At 47.4% G+C, this 24,540-nt stretch overlaps 1 protein-coding gene across 1 annotated transcript; it reads left to right on the top strand.

Annotated features, from left to right (window-relative positions):
• The first annotated feature begins 18,095 nt into the window (after positions 1-18,095).
• LOC149970435 (uncharacterized) lies at positions 18,096-19,157 on the top strand. Its single transcript, XM_090226262.1, has one exon. The coding sequence runs from the start codon at positions 18,096-18,098 to the stop codon at positions 19,155-19,157; it is 1,062 nt and encodes a 353-aa protein (XP_090082388.1).
• The last annotated feature ends 5,383 nt before the right edge of the window (positions 19,158-24,540 follow it).

Genomic DNA, 24,540 nt, shown 5'->3' on the forward strand with positions numbered 1-24,540 from the left:
TTCCCAATTTTTGATCTTGTCTCATCGCTGCAACTCCCCAACGGGCTCGGGAGAGGCGAAGGTGGAGTCATGCGTCCTCCGAAACACGACCTGCCTAACCGTGCTCCTTAACACCAGCTAGCTTAACCCGGAAGCAAATCACGAAAATACCGTTCAACCGGTGACTGGGGTCTGACTGCAGGTACCCGGCACGCCACAAGGAGTCGCTAGAGTGCGATGAGCCAAGTAAGCCCCACTGGCCAAACCCTCCACCAACCCGGATGACACTAGGCCAATTGTGCACCGTCCTATGGGACTCCTAGCCACAGCCGGTTGTGGCACAGCCCGGCATCTAGCACTTGCTGCACCACTTGGGAGGACCCGTCACTGAATTTAAAATTGATAAAACTCAGATTATGTTCCACTGATCTACACACACAATACACCATAATGTAAATGTGGAATTTTGTTTGTCAAACTTTTGTGAAATTAATTAAAAATGAAAAGCTGAAATGTCTTGAGTCAATAAGTATTCAAACACTTTCTCATGGCAAGCCTAAATAAGTTCAGGAGTGAAAATGTGCTTAAATTAAATCAAATCAAATTGTATTTAACACATACAACGATCTTATGTCCTGTATCGATTCTTTGCCTGTTTGACGGTTCACCTTTCGTGAAATGCTTACTTACAAGACCTTAAAACCAACAATACAGTCTTAAGAAAATACCTCCCCCAAAAAATAATTTAAAAAAAGTAAGAGATAAGAAATGATTAAAGAGCAGCAGCAGGGGCTACATACATCTGTACCAGTACAGAGTCAATGTCAATGTGCGAGGGCAGTAGGTAGAGTTATTACAGTTACTATGCATAGATAATAACAGAGATTGTGTGTGTGTGTGTGTGTGTGTGTGGGGGGGGGGGGCAATGCAAATAGTCTGGGTAGCCATTTGATTAGCTGTTCATGAGTCTTATGGCTTGGAGGTAGAAGCTATTTAGGAGCCTCTTGTGCCTAGACTTGGCGTTCCGGTACCGCTTGCCGTGTGGTAGCAGAGAGAACAGTCTATGGCTGGAGTCTTTGACAATTTTTATGGCCTTCCTCTGACACTGCCTGGTATAGAGGTCCTGGATGGCAGGAAGCTTGTCCACAGTAATGTACTGGGCCGGACGCACTACCCTCTGTAGTGCCTTGTGGTCGAAGTCCGAGCAGGCGCCATAACAGACAGTGATGCAACCCGTCAGGATGCTCTCGATGGTGCAACTGTAAAACCTTTGAGGATCTGAGGACCCATGCCAAATTTCCGGAGGGGGAATAGGTTTTGTCGTACCCTCTTCACGACTGTCTTGGACAAGGTTAATTTGTTGGTGATGTGGACGCCAAGGAACTTGAAGCTCTCAACCTGCTTCACTACAGCCCCATCGATGTGAATGGGGGTGTGCTTGGTCCTGCTTTTCCTGTAGTTCAAAATCATCTCCTTTGTCTTGATCAATTTGATGGAGAGGTTGTTGTCCTGGCACCACACGGTCAGGTCTCTGATCTCCCTATGAGCTGTCACATCGTTGTCAGTGATCAGGCCTACCAGTGTTGTGTCATCAGCCAACTTAATGATGGTGTTGGAGTCGTACCTGGGCGTGCAGTAATGAGTGAACCTGGAGTACAGGAGAGGGCTGAGCACGCACCCATTAGGGGCCCCCGTGTTGAGAATCAGCGTGGCGGATGAGTTGTTACCTACCCTTACCACCTGGGGGCGGCCAGTCAAGAATTCCAGGATCCAGTTGCAGAGGGAGGTGTTTTGTCCCAGGATCATTAGCTTAGTGATGAGCTTTGAGGGCACTATGGTGTTGAACGCTGAGCTGTAGTCAATGAATAGCATTCTCACATAGGTGTTCCTTTTGTCCAGGTGTGAAAGGGCAGTGTGGAGTGCAATAGAGATTGCATCATCTGTGGATCTGTTGGTGCGGTATGCAAATTGGAGTGGGTCTAGGGTTTCTGGGATAATGGTGGTGATGTGAGCCATGACCAGCCTTTCAAAGCATTTCATGACTACAGATGTGAGTGCTACGGGTCGGTAGTCATTTAGGCAGGTTACCTGAGTTTTTTGGGGCACAGGGACTATGGTGGTCTGCTTGAAACATGTTGGTATTACAAACTCAGACAGGGAGAGGTTGAAAATGTCAGTGAAGACACTTGCCAGTTGGTCAGCGCATGCTCAGAGTACACGTCCTGGTAATCCGTCTGGCCCTGCGGCCTTGTGAATGTTGACCTGTTTGAAGGTCTTACTCACATCGGCTGCGGAGAGAGTGATCACACAGTCATCCGGAACAGCTGATGCTCTCATTCATGTTTCAGTGTTACTTGCCTTGAAGCGAGCATAGAAGTTATTTGGTATGGTAGGCTCATGTTACTGGGCACCTCTCAGCTGTGCTTCCCTTTGTAGTTTGTAATGGGTTTGCAAGCCCTGCCACATCCGACGCGCTTCGGAGCCGGTGTAGGATGATTCGATCTTAGTCCTGTATCGATTCTTTGCCTGTTTGACGGTTCATCTGAGGTCATAGTAGGATTTCTTATAAGCTTCCGGGTTGGAATCCCGCTTCTTGAAAGCGGCAGCTCTACCCTTTAGCTCAGTGCGAATGTTGCCTGTAATCCATGGCTTCTGGTTGGGTTATGTACGTACAGTCACTGTGGGGATGGCGTCCTCGATGCACATATTGATAAAGCCAGTGACTGATGTGGTGTACTCTTCAATGGAAGAGTACACCATAGGATTCCATAGGAAGAATCCCGAAACATATTCCAGTCTGTGATAGCAAAACAGTCCTGTAGTTTAGCATATGCTTCATCTGACCACTTTTTATAGACCGAGTCACTGGTTCTTCCTGCTTTAATTTGAGCTTGTAAGCAGGTATCAGGAGAATAGAATTATGGTCAGATTTGCCAAATGGAGGGCGAGGGAGAGCTTTGAGAGCGTCTCTGTGTGTGGAGTAAAGGTGGTCTATAATTTTCCCCCCTCGTTATGCACATTTAAAATGCTGGTAGAAATGAGGTAAAAACTGATTTGAGTTTCCCTGCATTAAAGTCCCCGGTCACTAGGAGCGCCGCCTCTGGATGAACATTTTCCTGTTTACTTATGGCCGTATACAGCTCATTGAGTGCGGTTTTAGTGCCAGCATCGGTCTATGGTGGTATGTAGACGGCTACGAAAAATACAGATGAAAACTCTCTAGGTAGATAGTGTGGTCTACAGCTTATCATGAGATAATCTACCTCAGGTGAGCAAAACCTCGAGACTTCCTTAGTTATCGTGAATCAGCTGTCGTTCACAGATATGCATAGGCCCCTGTCCTATGTCTTACCAGAGGCTGCTGTTCTGTCCTGCCGGTGGAGAGTATAACCTGCCAGCTGTATGTTCTTAATGTTGTCATTCAGCCACAACTCGGGGAAACATAAGATATTACAGTTTTTAATGTCTCGTTGGAAGGATATACGTGCTTCAGGCCGAAGAATTCAACTCCAAGTAGGTTGTCATGTACCTTTTACTGAGGATTGGCTTCCATATGGTCACTCTATCATAAAGGCCTGATTGGTGGAGTGCTGCAGAGATGGTTGTCATTCTGGAAGGTTCTCCCATCTCCACAGAGGAACTCTAGAGCTCTGTCAGAGTGACCATCGGGTTCTTGGTTACCTCCCTGACCAAGGCTCTTCTCGCTCGATTGCTCAGTTGTCCGGGCGGCCAGCTCTAGGAAGAGTCTTGGTGGTTCCAAACTTCTTCCATTTAGTCTGATGGAGGCCACTGTTCTGTGGGACCTTCAATGCAGCAGACATTTTTTGGTACCCTTCCCCAGATCTTTGCCTCGACACAATCCACAATCCTACGGACAATTCCTTTGACCTCATGCCTTGGTTTTTGCTCTGACATGCACTGTCAACTGTGTGACCTTATATAGGCAGGGTTGTGTCTTTCCAAATCATGTCCAATCAATTGAATCTACCACAGGTTGACTCTGATGAAGTTGTAGACCTGGGCTCAATTTTGAGTTTCACAGCAAAGGGTCTGAATACTTATGTAAATAAGGTATTGTGTGTAGATTGCTGAGATAAAAAAAAAAATCATTTTTAGAATAAGGCTGTAATGTAACAAAATGTGGAAAAAGTCAATGGGTATACTTTCCGATGACAATGGGAATACTTTCCGATGGCACTGTACATGTGTCCTTCCTAACTCAGTTGCCAGAGAGGAAAGAACCTGCTCAGGGATTTCTAGCAATGATCAACAACCAACTTAAAAGAGCTTGAAGAATTTTTTAAAGAATAATGGGAAAATATTGTGCAATCCAGGTATGCAACGTTCTTAGAGACTTACCCAAAAAACTCACGGCTGTAATCACTGCCAAAGGTGTATTGTCTCAGGGGGGTGAATACTTATCTAATGAAGATATGTTAGCGTTTTACTTTTCATATTGCAGATCACTGACCAAAAATGTAAAAAATATATATATTTGAATCTCACTTTGTAACACAACCTAATGTGGAAAAGGTAAAGGGGTGTGAATACTTTCTGAAGGCACTGAATACTGAGTGAATAGCTCTGTTTAATTAAACAAACTCAGTGGGATGGAGGGCTGTGTGTGTGTGTATGTGTGTGTGTCAACCCCCCCTGCCCCCTGCCCCCTCCCTCTCCCTCTGCACACAAGCACTTTCCAAACAAAGCGGATCTGGCAGGTTCATTGATAGGGTAATCTAGGCCTGATTAATGACCCTGCAATCAGAACTAACCTACTATAAATAAGACCTATGTCAATACACACTGCTCTGATCTATTCTGCTCTGCTCCGCTCTGCTCGACTCTGCCCCTGCTATGCTCTGCTCTACTGTACTCTGCTCTACCGTACTCTGCTCTATTGATTTAGATTCAATATTCTGCTCGCTCTATACATCCTGTTTAATAGTGATCTACAGGTATGACTTAGTACTGTGTGCCAGTGGAGGCTCCTCAGAGGAAGGGGAAGACCATCCTCCTCAGAGAATGTAGTAAAAAATGTAAATTGTTAAACATTTAAAAAGTTATCCTTCTTAGATAAAACATCACAAAAAATATTAATGTCACCGAATAATTTATTAAAACACACTGTTCTGCAATGAAGGCATTTTATTTTTTATTTTTTTTATTTTATTTCACCTTTATCTAACCAGGTAGGCTAGTTGAGAACAAGTTCTCATTTGCAACTGCGACCTGGCCAAGATAAAGCATAGCAGTATGAACAGACAACGCAGAGTTACACATGGAGTAAACAATTAACAAGTCAATAACACAGTAGAAAAAAGGAGAGTCTATATACATTGTGTGCAAAAGGCATGAGGAGGTAGGCGAATAATTACAATTTTGCAGATTAACACTGGAGTGATAAATGATCAGATGGTCATGTACAGGTAGAGATATTGGTGTGCAAAAGAACAGAAAAGTAAATAAATAAAAACAGCACAGGGATGAGGTAGGTAAAATGGGTGGGCTATTTACCGACAGACTATGTACAGCTGCAGCATACAGTAGCCTCAGCAGCAGTCTGTAGGGTAGCACCAATGTGTAGCCAGAGGACAGCTAACTTCCGTCCTCCTCACTGACTTCAATACAAAACCTAGGAGGCTGGTTCTCACCCCCTTCCATAGACTTACGCAGTAATTATGACAACTTCTGGAGGACATCCTCCAACCTATCAGAGCTCTTGCAGCATGAACTGACATGTTGTCCACCCAATCAAAGGATCAGAGAAGTAATCTAGTACTGAAAGCATAAGTTACAGCTAGCTAGCAGTGCAGTTCATAACATGTGGTGAGTTCTGTAGTTGACCCGAAAGAGATAGAAATACAATAGATTAACAGACATAAAAAATGTCTTTCTTAAGAAATGAAGGAAAAGCAAGAGAGAGAGAGAGATTTTATACATATATTTTTTGTTTCACTTATTTAACTAGCAAATGCAGCTAGCTAGTTTAGTCTACTCAAAACAACCTGCTCAAACAGAGGGATGCTATGTTACCTATCTGTCAATGACTATCCAACACAGCACTTGAACTCTTCCAAGTCAAGGTAAGCTTTTGGTTTTATTAATTTATTGCACCTGCTAAACTGCTTAGTGACTATACACTGTAACGTTACTGCATGATTGTAGCGGGTTTACTAACGCATTAGTTCTATTAGCTATGTTGACTATGACGTTACTTTAGCTAATATGGTGACAACAATTTAGGCTGTGTGTAGCAGTTATGATATGGTTTGGTTTGGATTTTTTTTCCCGCCTGATCACATACAGCTGATGTGTTGTGCATTGAAGTCCACAAACAAAGGGAAAAGGTGAGAGGGGGAGAACGCATAGATGCCAGAAGGAATACAGCGTGGCTGCTATGAAAGTGAGCTGTGTTTATGTGTGATCAGAGGTGTATTCATTCCACCGATTCTGTTGGAAAAAGTTTCTTAAACGGAAGCAAATGGAACGAAACAGGGATAAACATACTTGAATTTGTCCAATAGAAACTCTCATGTGCAGCTGTTGGGCTAATGATTACGCTCTAGATCAGCTAGATGCAGGCAAGGTAAGGCGGTATTGAATGTGTCACTGTCTTTCACCTCAAATTCTTCTCTCTATCTGTGTGCACCTATGTTGTAATCTTTCATTCATAGGCTAGGTTGTAGCAACCCCATGATGGGTATAGGGACAATTTGAGTATCATGTAGTAGCCTAAACCTATCGATGTTACAATGAACTGGGTGAATGAAATATGAATGAAAGTCATCCAATATGCTGTAATAGAAATAAGGCCATGCTCATTAAAAAAAAGCGTCCTCCCTCATCGTAAATGGCACTGACCACCACTACTATAGGCTTTATGTTTGAATAAATAGTAAATGGAACCTGAGGGTAAGGTGCATGAATTTTTGGTTTTGAGGTCTTCTGTCTTCAGTGGGGGTGAAAAAAAGCTTCCAACACGTCGTACCAAACTCAAAAATCAAGAAAAATTACAAAAAAATAGCATCACTTAATGCACCCAACTGAATCAAACAGGCCTGAGGCTGAGCCACGCTACGGGCTGCCACTCACACAGAGACAGCACCCTCACGGATAATGCTACCAGTAACAAGAACCACACTGCATACACAACCTATGGTAGCCTGACACCATCACTATCACACGGCGACAGGGACACGTCAAAGGGTGTGAGTGTGACAAGTTTTGGATGCCGAATGAACAGTGACCGTAATACCAGTGCACTCCATTGTAGGAGAGCGCACTTTATGTAAAGCACATAGGTCTGATGGAAATTCACACACAGTAATGCTGTTAAAGAATACGCAGCCCACTAACTCTGACATACTAAGCCAGTAGGTCCCAATCACAAGAGTTCAAAAACACAACAGTTAGGCTTAGCCGCTCCCACTCGAAACGTACAACTATTACTTCCCGTTGCAAACATATTTTTCACGTTCAGCACACAAAAGTAACCGTTGATCTTAAAGTTGAAATGCAACAATGTTTCGCACACAAGTTATTTTCAAAGAGATAGCTAAACACTGCAAGCGAGCTGCAATAGAAAACACAGTTCCACTCATCAGATGAGAGGCAGCTATAACTCTGAGGTGGACGGGGACGTCTTGCTCGTTCAACTTCCGAATCCAGTTCAACATCCACTCGAGGGCTCCCCCTGGTGGGGCTGTCCAGGTGTGCTATACAGTTCGTCTTGAGCCCTTGAAGTCAAACGAGCTGGACTGGGTCAGACATGGATGCCGGATGTTGAACAGAATGCGGAAGTGTAACCAGATCTGGAGGTATTTTGTAGTGATTATTATTTTGCCTGTACATTTTATAAAAACAGCTTTTTTTCTAACAGGCTTCTATGTTATTTTGGACATTGTTTAAGACATTTGTTAAGATTAAACGTGTCTGTTGTGGTTGCAAACACAATTATTTTGGGTGTAGCAGTCAGGCTAGCTAGCATGCCAGATAACTATCATAAAGGGTGTGGTTAGCTAGCTGACTCAGCTTGCTAGTGTCGTCATAGGAGCTCCGCAGACCTTTCGTGTCCGTAAGTCATTTAGCCATTCATTGTAGCCATTGCACTCTGTAAATGTGCTGTTTCCTCAAGTTTTCTCATTACTCATTACATTAATAAAGTCCAATTGAATCAACCAATACGACAATCAGTTTAAAAAAGGTTAAAGTCCAGGTCGCAGATAATGGACCTCATCAGATATGTATGTAGTTGGTGCTGTACGCATATTAACTAATATACATGTTTTTTTGTTGTTGTTGTTATACATGGGTTTTAACTTAAAACACAAAGACTGCCAGAAAGCCCCGAAAGCAAGATTGTAATTTTCTATGAATCACATGATGGATGAACATATTGCCTGCAGCCAACTGTACATGGTAAGCTGGTGGCACTTCACGGCTGTTAGGATTTTTTCTACAATATTCACAATTTATTGACAGAATTACAATCTGTATAGAATACAAATCTAATTGAATCAAACATATATCAAAACATATTTGAGTGAACTTTAGCAAGCCAGCAAAAGATGAAACCAAACGTGAATTCTCTCCTCCCACTCTTTCTGGTTTTAGCTTGCGGCTATCACTGTCTAACTGGCTAGGTTTGGGATATTTACTAGCCCATACCAGTGGCAAACTCAGCTATGTTATCAACATATGGCAGTACACAAACAAAATCCATTTCACTTATTTTGTCAGCTAGAAAAGAAATAGCCACAAATGTATTCAAAAATGGAGGAAGAAGATAGCTAGCTACAGCAACGTTATCTGCTGCCTCTTTAACAATGAGCAACTGTAACCAAATTGCAACTGCAACTGTAACCAAAGATAGAAAATGTACCTTCTCATGGAGCAAAATCCACAATACGCCCCTTCCAAAAAGGTATGGCTCTGGGGTTTCTCCTAAATGGGGAAAGGGGGAATACTTAGTCAGTTGTCTAACTGAATGTATTCAACTGAAATGTGACTTCCGCATCAGAGAGTTGCAGAGGGCTGCCTTAATTGACATCCACGGTGCCCAGGGAACAGTGGGTTAACTGCCTTGCTCAGGGGCAGAATGACATATTTTTACCATGTCAGCTCAGGGATTCAATCCAGAAACCATATGGTTACTGGTCCAATGCTCTAACCACTAGGCTACCTGCCACCCGATCCATGATTGGATACATGGTCGAAGTGTCGCATTTCAGTTTAAAACTCCCTCAGAGCCACAGAAAGACTGAATTATCGCAACCCCGGAGCCCCCACAAACACCTTGAAAACGACTCTTTCCCATAGACTTGTACTGTCTACGACAGCGTCAGCAGTTAGCTACCAACCGCTGGCAGACGGTTAAAGGGTGGCTAAATTATTACTTACAATGTCTGCCTACCCCGGACGAAGCTGGGCCAATTGTGAGCCGCCGAACAGGACTCCCAATCACAGCCAGATGTGATTCAGCCTGTTTTGGAACCATGGACTATAGTGACGCCTCTTACACTGAGATGTAGTGCCTTAGACCACTGTGCCACTCAGGAACCCATATAATGCTCAGTCTCTGCTGGTGCTGCTGGCTGTTTGAGATGCATTGTGGGATTGTTTCTGACTTTAGAGCTGATTTGGAGAAAACGTTTAGAACAGCATTACAATATTATTACAATCCATTTAAAAGTTTGTAGTTTGGGAATGTTTTCTTGGGTTGCTCTAAGTTTTTAAATTTTTTCGTATGGACCTCGCTTTGTGCATGGGGGCATTGTCATGCTGAAACCGGAAAGGGCCTTCCCCAAACTGTTTCTACAAAGTTGGAAGAACAGAATCGTCTTGAATGTCATTGTATGCCGTAACGTTAGGATTTCCACTGGAACTAAGGGGCCTAGCCTGAACCATGGAAAACAGCCCCAGACCATTAGTCCTCCTCCAACAAACTTTACAGTTGGAACTATGTATTGGGGCAGGCAGCGTTCTCCTGGCATCTGCCAAACCCAGATTTGTCTGTCAGACTGCCAGATGGTGAAGCATGGTTAATCACTCCAGAGAACGTGTTTCCACTGCTCCAGGGTCCAATGGCAGAAAGCTTTACATCACTCCAGCCGACGCTTGGCATCGTGCATGGTGATCTTAGGCTTGTGTGAGGCTGCTCGGCCATGGAAACCCAATTCATGAAGCTCCCGATGAACAGTTCTTGTGGTGACGTCACTTCCAGTGGCAGTTTGGAACTCGGTAGTGAGTGTTACAACCGAGGACAGATGACTTTAGGCGCTTCAGCACTCGGCTGCCCCATTCTGTGAGCTTGTGTGGCCTACCACTTCGCTGCTGAACCATTGTTGCTCCTAGATGTTTCCACTTCACAATAACAGCACTTAAATATGACCGGGGCAGCTCTAGCAGAGCAGAAATTTTATAAATTGACTTGATTGGAAGGTGGCATCCTATGACAGTGCCACGTTGAAAGTCAAATCAAACCTTATTGGTCCCATACATATATTTAGCAGATGTTATTGCGGGTGTAGCGAAATACTGGTGTTCCTAGCTCCAATAGTGCAGTGATATCTAACAATTCACAGCAATACACACAAATCTAAAAGTAAAATAATGGAATTAAGAAATATATAAATATTAAGATAAGCAATGTCGAAGTGGTATTGACTAAAATACAGTAGAATAGAATACAGTATATACATATGAAATGAGTAAAGCAGTATGTAAACATTATTCAAGTGACTAGTGTTTCCATGTCTATGTACGTAGGGCAGCAGACTCTAAGGTGCAGGATTGAGTAACCAGGTGGTAGCCGGCCAGTGATGGCTACTTAACAGTCTGACGAGATAGAAGCTGTGTTCCCTCTGCTTTTTCCGGAAGTCCATGATCAGCTCCTTCATTTTGTTGACGTTGAGGGAGAGGTTATTTCCCTAGTACCACTCCCTGGGCCCTCACCTCCTCCCTGTAGGCTGTCTCATCATTGTTGGTAATCAGGCCTACTACTAAACCGGATGATTGAGTTGGAGGCGTGTGTGGCCACACAGTCGTGGGTGAACAACTCATGATGCCGATGCAGATATATCTAGGGTTGTTTGAGAGGGTAAGATTCAGTAAATATTGCAAGTGAAGATTTAAGAACACAGAACTATGCTTTCCTGAATATATTCACAGATGGATCTAAGGACCCTAAAACAGGGGGGGAGCAGCTTTAGTGTTCCTGAGGTGGCAGTGACAAAAAGAGCAACATATTCCTTATCTGTTTACACAATGGAGTTGCTGCCCATGCCTTTGGCTGCAGAGTGTGGAGGAGGTGAGGCCAGACAGGGTCGCCTCTGACTCCAGTGCAGCACTGATGAGCTTAAATTCATCAATACATCAGACAAGATGTATTGCATGAGGTTTTTGCTGTGCTTGTATAGGGTGAGTATTTGTGATGTTCCTCTCGGTACCAGCTCATGTGGACCTATAGCGGAATGAGGAGGAGAAGGGTGTAAACTGTAATCACAAGACTGAGACTGGGACATACAAGGCTCAACTGTTCACTGAAATTGGTTGGTAGGAAAACATTCGACTGGGAGGTGTGACCACTGTCAGGAGGAGCTGGAGAGAGTGGAACACGTTCTATTTCAGTGCCAGCAGTATGGGAGGGAAAGGGAGAGATTGTTATTAGATATAAGGAGTAATGATGTTGAAGAGCCAAGCTTAAATGAACAACTGAGAAAATCTTCAAGGGATGTAATAATTCATTTTGTAGTAAGTTTCCTTAGGGAGACGAGAATAATGGGTAGGATTTAGACCTTCCCTGTCTCTGGTCCACACTCCAGGCTAGTTGTTGGCGGTAATGCACCTTAAAGTTGGTTGCTAACCACCATATAAAATCCACAGCACTTACAGCATTGTTTGCTAAAAAGGATGACGAGGAGGAGACCTGGCTGACGACTGTGGCACATTTTGGGAGCATGGTGAGGCCAGATATATTAAAATGGGCTAAGGAACAGACTGGAGAAAGGCCATCAGTGCGTGTTTTGCAAGCAGTACAGCTGATGAAGTCGTGGCATGAGCATGGTGAACAGATAGATGTGGTTGTGGACAGCGAGGGAGAAGGAGAAGGGCTGAGTGCAGTGGGGAGATGTGTGTTGAGGAAGAATGGCGTCAAGTACAAATTATATTGTGCTCTCTTTGAAGGCTCAGAAATGTTGCCAGACGGGAGTGAGGATGTGGTGGTAGGTGTGGCGAAGACCTCAGTCTGCGCCTCACTCCGATGGTCATGCAATGGCCCAGTGGGAGTGATATTTTTGGAGAAGGTGATTCCCTGCCTTTTGGTTGATCCTCATGTAGTCTCAGGCTGGGTAGGAAAACGGTTGCGTACTGTTAAAGCTGGTAGCTCGAAGTGGACGTGTGATGATTCTCTGCGTTTCTTCCGTCCAGAGGGAGCGGGATCACTGCGTCACGTGCCTAGGGACAAGACCTGTGATTTGTTTTTCTCTAGGGAGCAGGTCGCCTTTGAAAGGAGGGATTACTGGGGTGCCGTTAAGTGTCGAGGTGGAGCAACTCATGAAGATTCCCTGTGTCTGTGACACCCGGCGTTTGGTTGCGACGCAGACCCGGTGGCAAGCGTGGTGAAACTGAGAAGACAACTTCCTTTTGAGTTTTGAAGAGGAGTCTTTGCCTGATAGTCATTTTAGGATATGTCAGTTATCCCGCGACAGCTTTTGTGCTGAATTCACTAAGGTATTTCAGATGCCAAGCTTATGGTCATGTTGCAACCGTGTGTAGGAGGGAGATTCTGAGATGTGAGAAGTGTGCAGGAGGGCATGAGACAAAGAAGTGTGTAGTATCGGTGTGAAAATTGCATCAATTGTGGGGGTGCCCATGTTGCTGGGGATCAGAAGTGCCCAGTGCGAGAGAAGTTGAGGTTGGCAGGGTCAGAGTAGAACAGAAGGTGTCTTATGCTGAGGCAATGAAGAGAGTAGAGGATGATGGCTCAAGGTCGCCCTTGATCATGATTCTCAGTTCCATTACATTACATACTGTATAAGAGTCAATGGCGACGGAGTCTTCTTCACGGGGGGGTTTTGTTTAAGAACCCAGACGCTCAAATGGAAGTCTCACAAGCGATAATTATTGATGTTTCTAAACGTTCACATGAAGTAGTGAAGTTAGTGGCTGAAAATATTTAGGTAGAAGGCAGAATGCCGCCTAGAGTTTTCTAAGCTAGGGTCAAAGGTGAGTAGTAGTCCTAGGCCAATACAGAGTGACATCAATTTGTCCTTCAGTAAGATTAGCTTCTTATTATTCACTGCCATCCTTATCAACTTTGATTTGATTTGATTTACTGCACGAATGAAATGTAAAATCACGGAAAATACATGTTGCGTTGGCGGCTGCAGAGAGGTACTTACAGTTGAAGTCGGAAGTTTAGATAGACTTACGTTGGAGTCATTGAAACTCGTTTTTCAACCACTACACAAGTTTCTTGTTAACAAACTATAGTTTTGGCAAGTCGGTTAGGACATCTACTTTGTGCGTGACACAACTAATTTTTCCAACAATTGTTTACAGATGTAAGGGCGTTCGTCTGTAGGAGGAGGAGAAGCGGACCAAAGCGCAGCGTGGTGGTTGTTCATATTTTAATAAATCACTACACATGAACAAACTAACGAAAACAAGAAATGTGAGAACGCAAAACAGTCCTATCCTGTGACGACAAACACAGTGACAGGAACAATCACCCACAAACACACAGTGAAACCCAGGCTACCTAAGTATGATTCTCAATCAGAGACAACTAATGACACCTGCCTCTGATTGAGAACCATACTAGGCCGAAAACATAGAAATGCCCCAAAACATAGAAAAACAAACATAGACTGCCCACCCAACTCACGCCCTGACCATACTAAATAAATACAAAACAACAGAAATAGAGGTCAGAACGTGACAGTACCCCCCCCCAAAGGTGCGGACTCCGGCCGCAAAACCTTGACCTATAGGGGAGGGTCTGGGTGGGCGTCTGTCCGCGGTGGCGGCTCTGGCGCGGGACGCGGACCCCACTTCACCATTGTCTTAGTCCGCCTTATTGTCCGCCTCCCTGGCTTACTCACCATGGCCACCCCTCTCAATGACCCCACTGGACAGAGAGGCTGCTCGGGACAGAGGGGCAGCTCGGGACAGAGGTGAAGCAGCTGCTCGGGACAGAGGGACAACTGCTCGGGACAGAGGGGCAGCTGCTTGGGACAGAGGGGCGATAGCAGCTCGGGACAGAGGGGCGATAGCAGCTCGGGACAGAGGGGCGATAGCAGCTCGGGACAGAGGGGCGATAGCAGCTCGGGACAGAGGGACAGCTGCTCGGGACAGAGGGACAGCTGCTCGGGACAGAGGGACAGCTGCTCGGGACAGAGGGACAGCTGCTCGGGACAGAGGGGCGGCAGCAGCTTGGGACAGAGGGGCGACAGCTGCTCTGGACAGAGGGGCAGCTGCTCGGGCGGCCCCTGGCTGACTGACATCACTGGCGGCCCCTGGTTTACTGGCGGCCCCTGGCTGACTGGCGGCACTGGCGGCCCCTGGCTTACTGGCGGCCCCTGGCTTACTGGCGGCACTGGCGGCCCCTGGCTGACTGGCGGCACTGGCGGCCCCTGGCTGACTGGCGGCACTGGCGGCCCCTGGCTGACTGGCGGCACTGGCGGCCCCTGGCTGACTGGCGGCACTGGCGGCCCCTGGCTTACTGGCGGCACTGGCGGCCCCTGGCTGACTGGCGGCACTGGCGGCCCCTGGCTGACTGGCGGCACTGGCGGCCCCTGGCTGACTGGCGGCACTGGCGGCCCCTGGCTGACTGGCGGCACTGGCGGCCCCTGGTTGACAGGCGGCACTGGCGGCCCCTGGCTGACGGGCGGCACTGGCGGCTCCGGGCAGACGGGCGGCACTGGCGGCGCTGGGCAGACGGGCGGCACTGGCGGCGCTGGGCAGACGGGCGGCACTGGCGGCGCTGGGCAGACGGGCGGCACTGGCGGCGCTGGGCAGACGGGCGGCACTGGCGGCGCTGGGCAGACGGGCGGCACTGGCGGCGCTGGGCAGACGGGCGGCACTGGCGGCGCTGGGCAGACGGGCGGCACTGGCGGCGCTGGGCAGACGGGCGGCGCTGGCGGCGCTGGGCAGACGGGCGGCGCTGGCGGCGTTGGGCAGACGGGCGGCGCTGGCGGCGCTGGGCTGAGTAGCTCTCCTAGCGCCGAACAAGCGGGAGACTCCGGCAGCGCTGGAGAGGAGGAAGCCCCTGCAAGGATGGGCCGGAGAGACAGCCTGGTACGGGGAGCTGCCACCGGAGGGCTGGTGCGTGGAGGTGGTGACGGATAGACCGGGCCGTGCAGGCGCACTGGAGCTCTTGAGCACCGAGCCTGCCCAACCTTACCCGGTTGAATGGTCCCGGTCGCCCTGCCAGTGCGGCGAGGTGGAATAGCCCGCACTGGGCTATGCAGGCGAACCGGGGACACCGTGCGCAAGGCTGGTGCCATGTAAGCCGGCCCAAGGAGACGCACTGGAGACCAGATGCGTAGAGCCGGCTTCATGGCACTTGGCTCGATGCCCACTCTAGCCCGGCCGATACACGGAGCTGGAATGTACCGCACCGGGCTGTGCACCCGCACTGGGGACACCGTGCGCTCCACAGCATAACACGGTGCCTGCCCGGTCTCTCTAGCCCCCCGGTAACCACAGGAAGTTGGCTCAGGTCTCCTACCTGGCGTAGCCATACTCCCTGTTAGCCCCCCCCCAAGAAATTTTTGGGGCTGACTCCCGGGCTTCCTTGCCAACCGTGTTCCCTCATATCGCCGGCTCCTCTCTCCGGCTGCCTCTGCTCTCCTCGCTGCCTCCACCTGTTCCCATGGAAGGCGATCCTTTCCCGCCAGGATCTCCTCCCATGTGTAGCAACCCTTGCCGTCCAACACATCATCCCAAGTCCATTCCTCCTTGTGCCGCTGTTGCCCGTTACCACGCCGCTTGGTCCTGTTGCGGTGGGTGATTCTGTAAGGGCGTTCGTCTGTAGGAGGAGGAGAAGCGGACCAAAGCGCAGCGTGGTGGTTGTTCATATTTTAATAAATCACTACACATGAACAAACTAACGAAAACAAGAAATGTGAGAACGCAAAACAGTCCTATCCTGTGACGACAAACACAGTGACAGGAACAATCACCCACAAACACACAGTGAAACCCAGGCTACCTAAGTATGATTCTCAATCAGAGACAACTAATGACACCTGCCTCTGATTGAGAACCATACTAGGCCGAAAACATAGAAATGCCCCAAAACATAGAAAAACAAACATAGACTGCCCACCCAACTCACGCCCTGACCATACTAAATAAATACAAAACAACAGAAATAGAGGTCAGAACGTGACAACAGACAGATGAATTCACCTATAATTCACTGTATCACAATTCCAGTGGGTCAGAAGTTTACATACACTAAGTTGACTGTGCCTTTAAACAGCTTGGAAAATTCCAGATAATTATTTCATGGCTTTAGAAGCTTCTGGTAGGCTAATTGACATAATTTGAGACAATTGGAGGTGTAACTGTGGATGTGTTTCAAGGTCTAACTTCAAACTCAGTGCCTCTTTGCTTGACATCATGGGAAATCAACAGAAATCAGCCAAGACCTCAGAAAAAAATTGTAGACCTCCACAAGTCTGGTTTATCCTTGGGAGCAATTTCCAAATGCCTGAAGGTACCACGTTCATCTGTACAAACAATAGTACACAAGTATAAACACCATGGGACCACGCAGCCATCATACCGCTCAGGAAGGAGACGCATTCTGTCTGCTAGAGATGAATGTACTTTGGTGCGAAAAGTGCAAATCAATCCCAGAATAACAGCAAAGGACCTTGTGAAGATGCTGGAGGAAACAGGTACAAAAGTATCTATATCCACAGTAAAATGAGTCCTATATCGACATAACCTGAAAGGCCGCTCAGCAAGGAAGATGCCACTGCTCCAAAACCGCCATGAAAAGCCAGACTATGGTTTGCAACTGCACATGGGGACTTATTATACTTTTTGGAGAAATGTCCTCTAGACTGATGAGACAAAAAGAGAACTGTTTGGCCATAATGACCATCGTTATGTTTGGAGTAAAAAGATGGAAGCTTGCAAGCCGAAGAACACCATCCCAACCATGAAACACGGAGGTGGCAGCATCATGTTGTGGGGGTGCTTTGCTACAGGAGGGACTGGTGCACTTCACAAAATAGATGGCATCATGAGGGAGGAAAACTATGTGGATATATTGAAGCAACATCTCAAGACATCAGTCAGGAAGTTAAAGCTTGGTCGCTGTGACGTAGAAGTCCGTCACTGGCCGCGGGCAGCATTTGGTTCTTTAACGCACACACATATTTATCACTCCTCCCTGCGCCATTATACCATAAGTTAACAATGTGGGTCGACACACAAATTAAGTTCTGTCTTGGTGCAGGCATTTCACACTTGTCAATGTTCATATTTGAGAGATACAATAATTATTATACTTATCAATGTTGTGGATGAGCGCATTGTTTGTTTGTTCTGTTCCTCTCTCTCCATCTCTGTAGCTTCCGGGTGTGCTGGAAAAGGACCCGAGCTAAGGGAATTGGGTTGGCTTTATAGTGCCTGTCCCAAATGGCTCATTAATGCATATGGACATATATTGAAAGATATTGTCAGTAGTGATGTAATGTTGTAAATGTTATGTTGTGATATTGTTTAAAACCGTGTTGCAATGTATATCCTTTAGTATGTTTAGTTCATGGAAAATGTAGGTTTGTATTGTTAATTGATTAATTAATTAGGGTTAATTGTTCTGAGGGGAGGGGCTAGCCCTACAAAAGGAGCCTCTCTCCAGTCTCTAAGGAGGCATTTTTTGGATTGAGCTGTGGATGGGGCAGCATTGTTTTTAAGCTGTCCCATAAGGTAGACGTTGATGGCAGTACTGTTGTTTTTTGTTCCGGAATCACTTGTAAATAAACACCTTTGCACAGAAGAACTTTTGCGGCTCCGCCATCTTTTTATTTTGATAGAGGTTAGGTTATCCAGTTTAGCCTTCTGGCCTACTCTACGTGACATATGGTGGCAGTGGTGGGATGGCGTACCGCAAATCAGTGAATTCCAACAAGAGAGGTAAAGGAATGCGTACAGGATTGCGTTCTCAGCAACAGCAGCAACTGTCAGAAAAGGTACCTGAAGTTGAACCGGGGTGGAATACCATGGAATCGTCTGGAGAAGAAGAGGTCAAGTATGAGAAACTAGGAGCCCGACCGCGGGGCCAAAGACAACCAGAACAGGGTGAGCTGCTGACTGAAGGAGCAGTTGGGGGACCAGAACCACACCCAACCATGGTAACCCTTTTTCAGCAACTTTTCACCTGCCTTGAGAGGAGGGACGAAGACCTCAAGCAGGAGTTACGTGGCCTACGCCAATCTATCCTCACAGCTCCCCACCAGGCGGAACTCGTCAGTGAGAGCCCAAGATTGGGTCTTCCAACACCAGGACGACAAAGGCTCGATGCAGCAGGGACTTCAACTCCACAGCAGGCACCCCAAGCAGTAATGAGGCCAGCACCAGGAGACCAGTCCAGCAGTGTTAACGTCCAGCTTCCAGCATTCCTGAGGAAGGAGCCAAAGATGCCCTCATACCAGCAGGGGGAGGACATTGAAAACTACCTGCTGAGGTTTGAGCGCATGGCTAAGACGTGGCAGTGGCCTGAGGTAGAGTGGGCCTGCAGGCTTGTCCCATTGCTCACGGGCAAGGCCTTAGAGGCTTACACAGCAATGGATGAGGGGCTGGCCAATGTCTACAAGGGCTTGAAGGAAGCGCTGCTGGTGAAGTTTGACATCTCACAGGAAACCTACCGTCAACGCTTCAGAGCTGCATCAACGCCATCGGGTGAGTCACCGACAGAGACGTACCACCGCCTCAAGGGTCTCTACCGACGATGGGTTCGACCGGGGGAGAAGACACAGGACGAAATCGGGGAGGTCATCATCCTCGAGCAACTTCTACAAGTTCTACCACACGACATTCGAACCTGGGTCCGAGAGCACGAGCCCAAGGACGGGCTTATGGCGGCCAAGCTTGCACTGCAGTATCTTAATGCACTATTCGCTCCAGATACAGTGCCTTCAGAAAGTATTTATACACCTTGACTTATTCCACATTTTGTTGTGTTAAAGGCTGAATTCAAAATGGATTACAAAAGCAAATTTCTAACCCGTCTACACACAATACCCCATAATGACAAAGTGAAAACATGTTTTTAGAAATGTTTTCTAATTTATTGAAAAGAAAATACAGAAATATTTCATGTTACATAGGTACTCACACCCTGAGTCAATACATTGTAGAAGCACCTTTGACAGCGATTACAACTGTGAGTATTTTTGGGGAAGTGTCACATTCTGACCTTTATTTTCTTTTGTTTTGTCTTTATTTAGTATGGTCAGGGCGTGAGTTGGGGTGGGCAGTCTATGTTTTGTGTTTCTATGTTTTTCTATTTCTGTGTTCGGCCTAGTATGGTTCTCAATCAGAGGCAGGTGTCGTTGGTTGTCTCTGATTGAGAATCATACTTAGGTAGCCTGGGTTTCACTGTTGGTTTGTGGGTGTTTTGTTTCCGTGTCTGTGTTTTTCACCACATGGTACTCTTTCGGTTTTGTTATTTCACGTATTCGTTTATTGTTTTTGTATTTCATAGTGTTCAGTGCTTTTGTCATTAAAATCATCATGAACACTTACCACGCCGCATCTTGGTCCGATGCTACACCTCTTCAGAGGAAGAGGAAGAAATCAGCCGTTACAGAAACACCCACCAACCAAGGACCAAGCGGCGTGGTAACAGGCAGCAGCAGCAGGAGAGGCAGTGATGTCAGGACTCCGGACATGGGAGGACGTTTTGAACGGCAAGGGTTGCTACACATGGGAGGAGATCCTGGCTGGAAGGGATCGCCTCCCATGGGAACAGGTGGAGGCAGCTAGGAGAGCAGAGGCAGCCGTAGAGAGGAGCCAGCGATATGAGGGAACATGGCTGGCAAGGAAGCCCGAAAGGCAGCCCCAAAAATGTATTGGGGGTGGCACACAGGGAGTGTGGCGAAGCCAGGTAGGAGACCTGCACTAACTTCCTGTGCTTACCGGAGAGCGAGAGGGACCGGGCAGGCACCGTGTTCTGCTGTGGAGCGCACGGTGTCCCCGGTGCGGGCGCATAACCCGGTGCGGTACATTCCAGCTCCTTGTATCGGCCAGGCTAGAGTGGGCATCGAGCCAGGTGCCATGAAGGCGGCTCTATGCATCTGGTCTCCAGTGCGTCTCCTTGGGCCGGCGTACATGGCACCAGCCTTACGCATGGTGTCCCCGGTTCGCCAGAACAGCCCAGTGCGGGCTATTCCACCTCGCCGCACTGGCAGGGCGACCGGGAGCATTCAACCAGGTAAGGTTGGGCAGGCTCGGTGCTCAAGAGCTCCAGTGCGCCTGCACAGTCCGGTCTATCCAGTGCCACCTTCACGCACCAGCCCTCCGGTGGCAGCCCCCCGCACCAGGCTGTCTCTCCGCCTTTTGCCTACAGGTGCTCCCGCCTGTCCAGCGATGCTAGAGCCTTCCTCCTCTCCAGAGCCGCCAGAGTCTCCCGTCTATCCTGAGCCACCAGAGTCTCCTGTCTGTCCTGAGCCGCTAGAGTCTCCCCTCTGTCCTGAGCCGCTAGAGTCTCCCGTATGTCCTGAGCCGCTAGAGTCTCCCGTATGTCCTGAGCCGCTAGAGTCTCCCGTATGTCCTGAGCCGCTAGAGTCTCCCGTATGTCCTGAGCCGCTAGAGTCTCCCGTATGTCCTGAGCCGCTAGAGTCTCCCGTATGTCCTGAGCCGCTAGAGTCTCCCGTCTGTCCTGAGCTGCTAGAGACGCCAGTCTGTCCTGAGCCGTCAGAGCCGCCAGTCTGTCCTGAGCCGTCAGAGCCGCCAGTCTGTCCTGAGCCGTAGTCAGCCAGGAGCTGCCGGAGCCGTCAGTCAGCCAGGAGCTGCCGGAGCCGTCAGTCAGCCAGGACCTGCCGGAGCCGTCAGCCAGCCAGGAGCTGCCGGAGCCGTCAGCCAGCCAGGAGCTGCCGGAGCCGTCAGTCAACCAGGAGCTGCCGGAGCCGTCAGCCAGCCAGAAGCTGCCGGAGCCGCCCTTCACTCCGGAGCTGCCGGAGTCTCCCGCCTGTCCGGCGCTGCCGGAGTCTCCCGCCTGTCTGGCGCTGCCGGAGTCTATCATCCATTCGGGACCCGTGGCGTGGGTTCCCAGTCCAAGATCGGCGGCGAGGGTCGTCGCTCAAAAGAGGCCATGGAGGCGGGCTAAGAGGCACACCAAAACTATGGTGAAGTGGGGTCCACGTCCTGCGCCAGAGCCGCCACCGCGGACAGACGCCCACCCAGACCATCCCCTGTAGGTTCAGGTTTTGCGGCCGGAGTCCACACCTTTGGGGGGGTATTGTCACGTTCTGACTTTTATTTTCCTTTGTTTTGTCTTTATTTAGTATGGTCATGGCATGAGTTGGGGTGGGCAGTCTTGGTTTGTGGGTGTTTTGTTTCCGTGTCTGTGTTTTTCACCACACGGCACTCTTTCGGTTTTGTTATTTCACGTATTAGTTTATTGTTTTTGTATTTCATAGTGTTCAGTGCTTTTGTTATTAAAATCGTCATGAACACTTACCACGCCGCATCTTGGTCCGATCCTTACTCCTCTTCAGACGAAGAGGAGGAAATCTGCCGTTACAGTAGGTCTCTAAAGAGCGTTGCCCATAATTATATATAAAATTCTTCAAGCTCTGTCAAGTTGATTGTTGATCATTGCTAGACTCACATTTTCAAGCCTTGACATAGATTTTCAACCCGATTTAAGTCAAAACTGTAACTAGGCTACTCAGGAACATTCAATGTCGTATTGGTAAGAAACTCCAGTGTAGATTTGGCCTTGTGTTTTAGGTTATTATCCTGCTGAAAGGTGAATTTGTCTTCCAGTATCTGTTGGAAAGCAGACTGAAGCAGGTTTTCCTCCATGATTTTGCCATGTGCTTATGCCATGTATTATGTTTATTTTTATCCTGAAAAAACGTTCTGATGACAAGCATACACATAACATGATGCAACCACCATCACGCTTGAAAATATGACTGATATATCATTGATGTGGTCTGTTGGATTTTCCACAAACGTAACGCTTTGTATTCAGAACAAAAAGTTAATTTCATTGCCATATTTTCTGCAGAATTACTTAAGTGCCTTGTTGCAAACAGGATGCACGTTTTGGAATACTTTTTATTCTGTACAGGCTTCCTTCTTTTCACTCGGTCATTTAGCTTAGTATTGTTGGGTAACTACAATGTTATCGATTCTATGGTCTAATGAAACCAAGATTTAACTCTTTGGCTTGAATGCCAAGCGTCACGTCTGGAGGAAACCTGCCTCCATCCTCACAGTGAACCATGGTGGTGGCAGCATCATGATGTGGAGATGTTTTTCAGCAGCAGGGACTGGGAGACTAGTCAGAATCGAAGGAAAGATGAACGGAGCAAAGTACAGATAGATCCTTGATGAAAAACCTGCTCCAGAGCTCTCAGGACCTCATAATGTGGCAAAGGTTCACCTTCCAACTATATGGACACAGGGCGAGACCCAGATGCAGACACGGGAGGCAGATGGTTCGAGTCTCTGATATTTATTATAATCCAAGAGGCAGGTAAGAGAATGGTTGTGGACAGGCAAAAGATCTTAACTTCTTGGTGACAGGGGGCAGTATTTTCACTTCTGGATTAAATGCATGCCCAAATTCAACTGCCTGCTACTCATCCCCAGAAGGTAAGATATGCATATCATTAGTAGATGTTATTATTACTATTGGATAGAAGACACTCTGAAGTTTCTAAAACTGTTTGAATCATGCCTGTGAGTATAACATAACTTATATAGCAGGCGAAACCCCGAGGAAAAAACATTCAGAATTTATTTTTTTGAAGTCATTCTCTTTTCAATGGGATTTCATCGGGAATCCAGATTTCTAAGGGACCTTCTTGCAGTTCCTACTGCTTCCACTGGATATCAACAGTCTTTAGAATTGGTTGAGGTTTTTCCTTTGTGTAATGAAGACGTAGCCCTGTTCAAAATGAGGGTAACTTCAAGTGTACTGTTAGATAGAGGTGCGTGACCAGAAAGGTAGAGTCAGTTTGTTTTCTTCCTGTATTGAACACAGATCATCCCGTCTTCAATTTTATCGATTATTTACTTGAAAAAATACCTAAAGTTGTATTACAAAAGTAGTTTGAAATGTTTTGGCAAAGCTTACAGGTAACTTTTTAGATATTTTGTCGTCACGTTGAGCAAGTTGGAACCGGTGTTTTTCTGGATCAACGCGCCAAATAAATTGACATTTTGGATATATATCAACAGAATTAATCGAACAAAAGGACCATTTGTGATGTTTATGGGACATATTGGAGTGCTAACAAAAGAAGCTCGTTAAAGGTAAGGTATGAATTATATTTTTATTTCTGCGTTTTGTGTCGCGCCTGCAGGGTTGAAATATGTTTTCTCTATTTTGTTTAGGGAGGTGCAATCCTCAGATAATAGCATTGTTTGATTTCGCAGAAAAGCCTTTTTGAAATCTGACATGTTGGCTGGATTCACAACACGTGTAGCTTTAAGTTTCTATTTTACATGTGTGATTTCATGAAATTTAGATTTTTATAGTAATTTATTTGAATTTGGCGCTCTGTGTTTTCTCTGGCTTTTGGCCATGTGGGACGCTAGCGTCCCACACACCCCAGAGAGGTTAAATAACAAGGTCCAGGAGGTACAGGGTGGCAGGCAGGCTCGAGGTCAGGACAGGCATTATGGTCAGGCAGGCAGGTTCAGAGTAGAGGCAGGTAAGGGTCAAAACCGGGAGGACTAGAAAAACAAAGAAAAGGAAGGAATAAGCACCAAGGGACTAATGAGGAAAACAGGTGACACCTGGAGGTGGGTGGAGACAATCACAAAAACAGGTGAAACAGATCAGGGCATTACAGTATCCACCCCCCCCCCCCCTCTCCCCACCTGGCGTCCTACCTGGGCGCACACCTGGCTGACTGGGGTGTCGGTGGTGAAAATTGGCGATGAGGGCCGGGTCCAGGATGTCTTTAGCGGGAACCCAGCACCTCTCCTCCGGGCCATAACCTTCCCAGTCAACCAGGTACTGGAAACCCCTGCCCCATGGTCAAACCCTTAGGAGGCGTCTCACAGTGTATGCTGGCTGGCCATCGATGACACGGGGGGGAAGGGATGGACCTAGAAACAGAAGACAGAGGACAGTGAGACAAGGGCTTATTCCTGGACAAATGAAAAGTAGGGTGAACACGGCCCCTACTCTCACGTCGGAAGCGTCAACCTCCACCACAAACTGATGGGTCGGATCTGGATGGAGGAGAATGGGGGCAGTAGTGAATGGCTGCTTCAGATCCACAAATGCCATTTCTGCTGCCGGGGACCATGTGAACGGTACCTTGGGAGAGGTGAGTGCCGAGAGGAGAGCTGCGTGCA

Source organism: Oncorhynchus mykiss, chromosome 29 (assembly GCF_057628025.1).
Source record: "Oncorhynchus mykiss isolate SJ-2025 chromosome 29, ASM5762802v1, whole genome shotgun sequence".
Taxonomy (NCBI): domain Eukaryota; kingdom Metazoa; phylum Chordata; class Actinopteri; order Salmoniformes; family Salmonidae; genus Oncorhynchus; species Oncorhynchus mykiss.

Coding starts and splice junctions, on each gene's coding strand:
- LOC149970435 (XM_090226262.1), top strand. CDS start 18,096: ATGGCGTACCGCAAATCAGTGAATTCCAACAAGAGAGGTAAAGGAATG.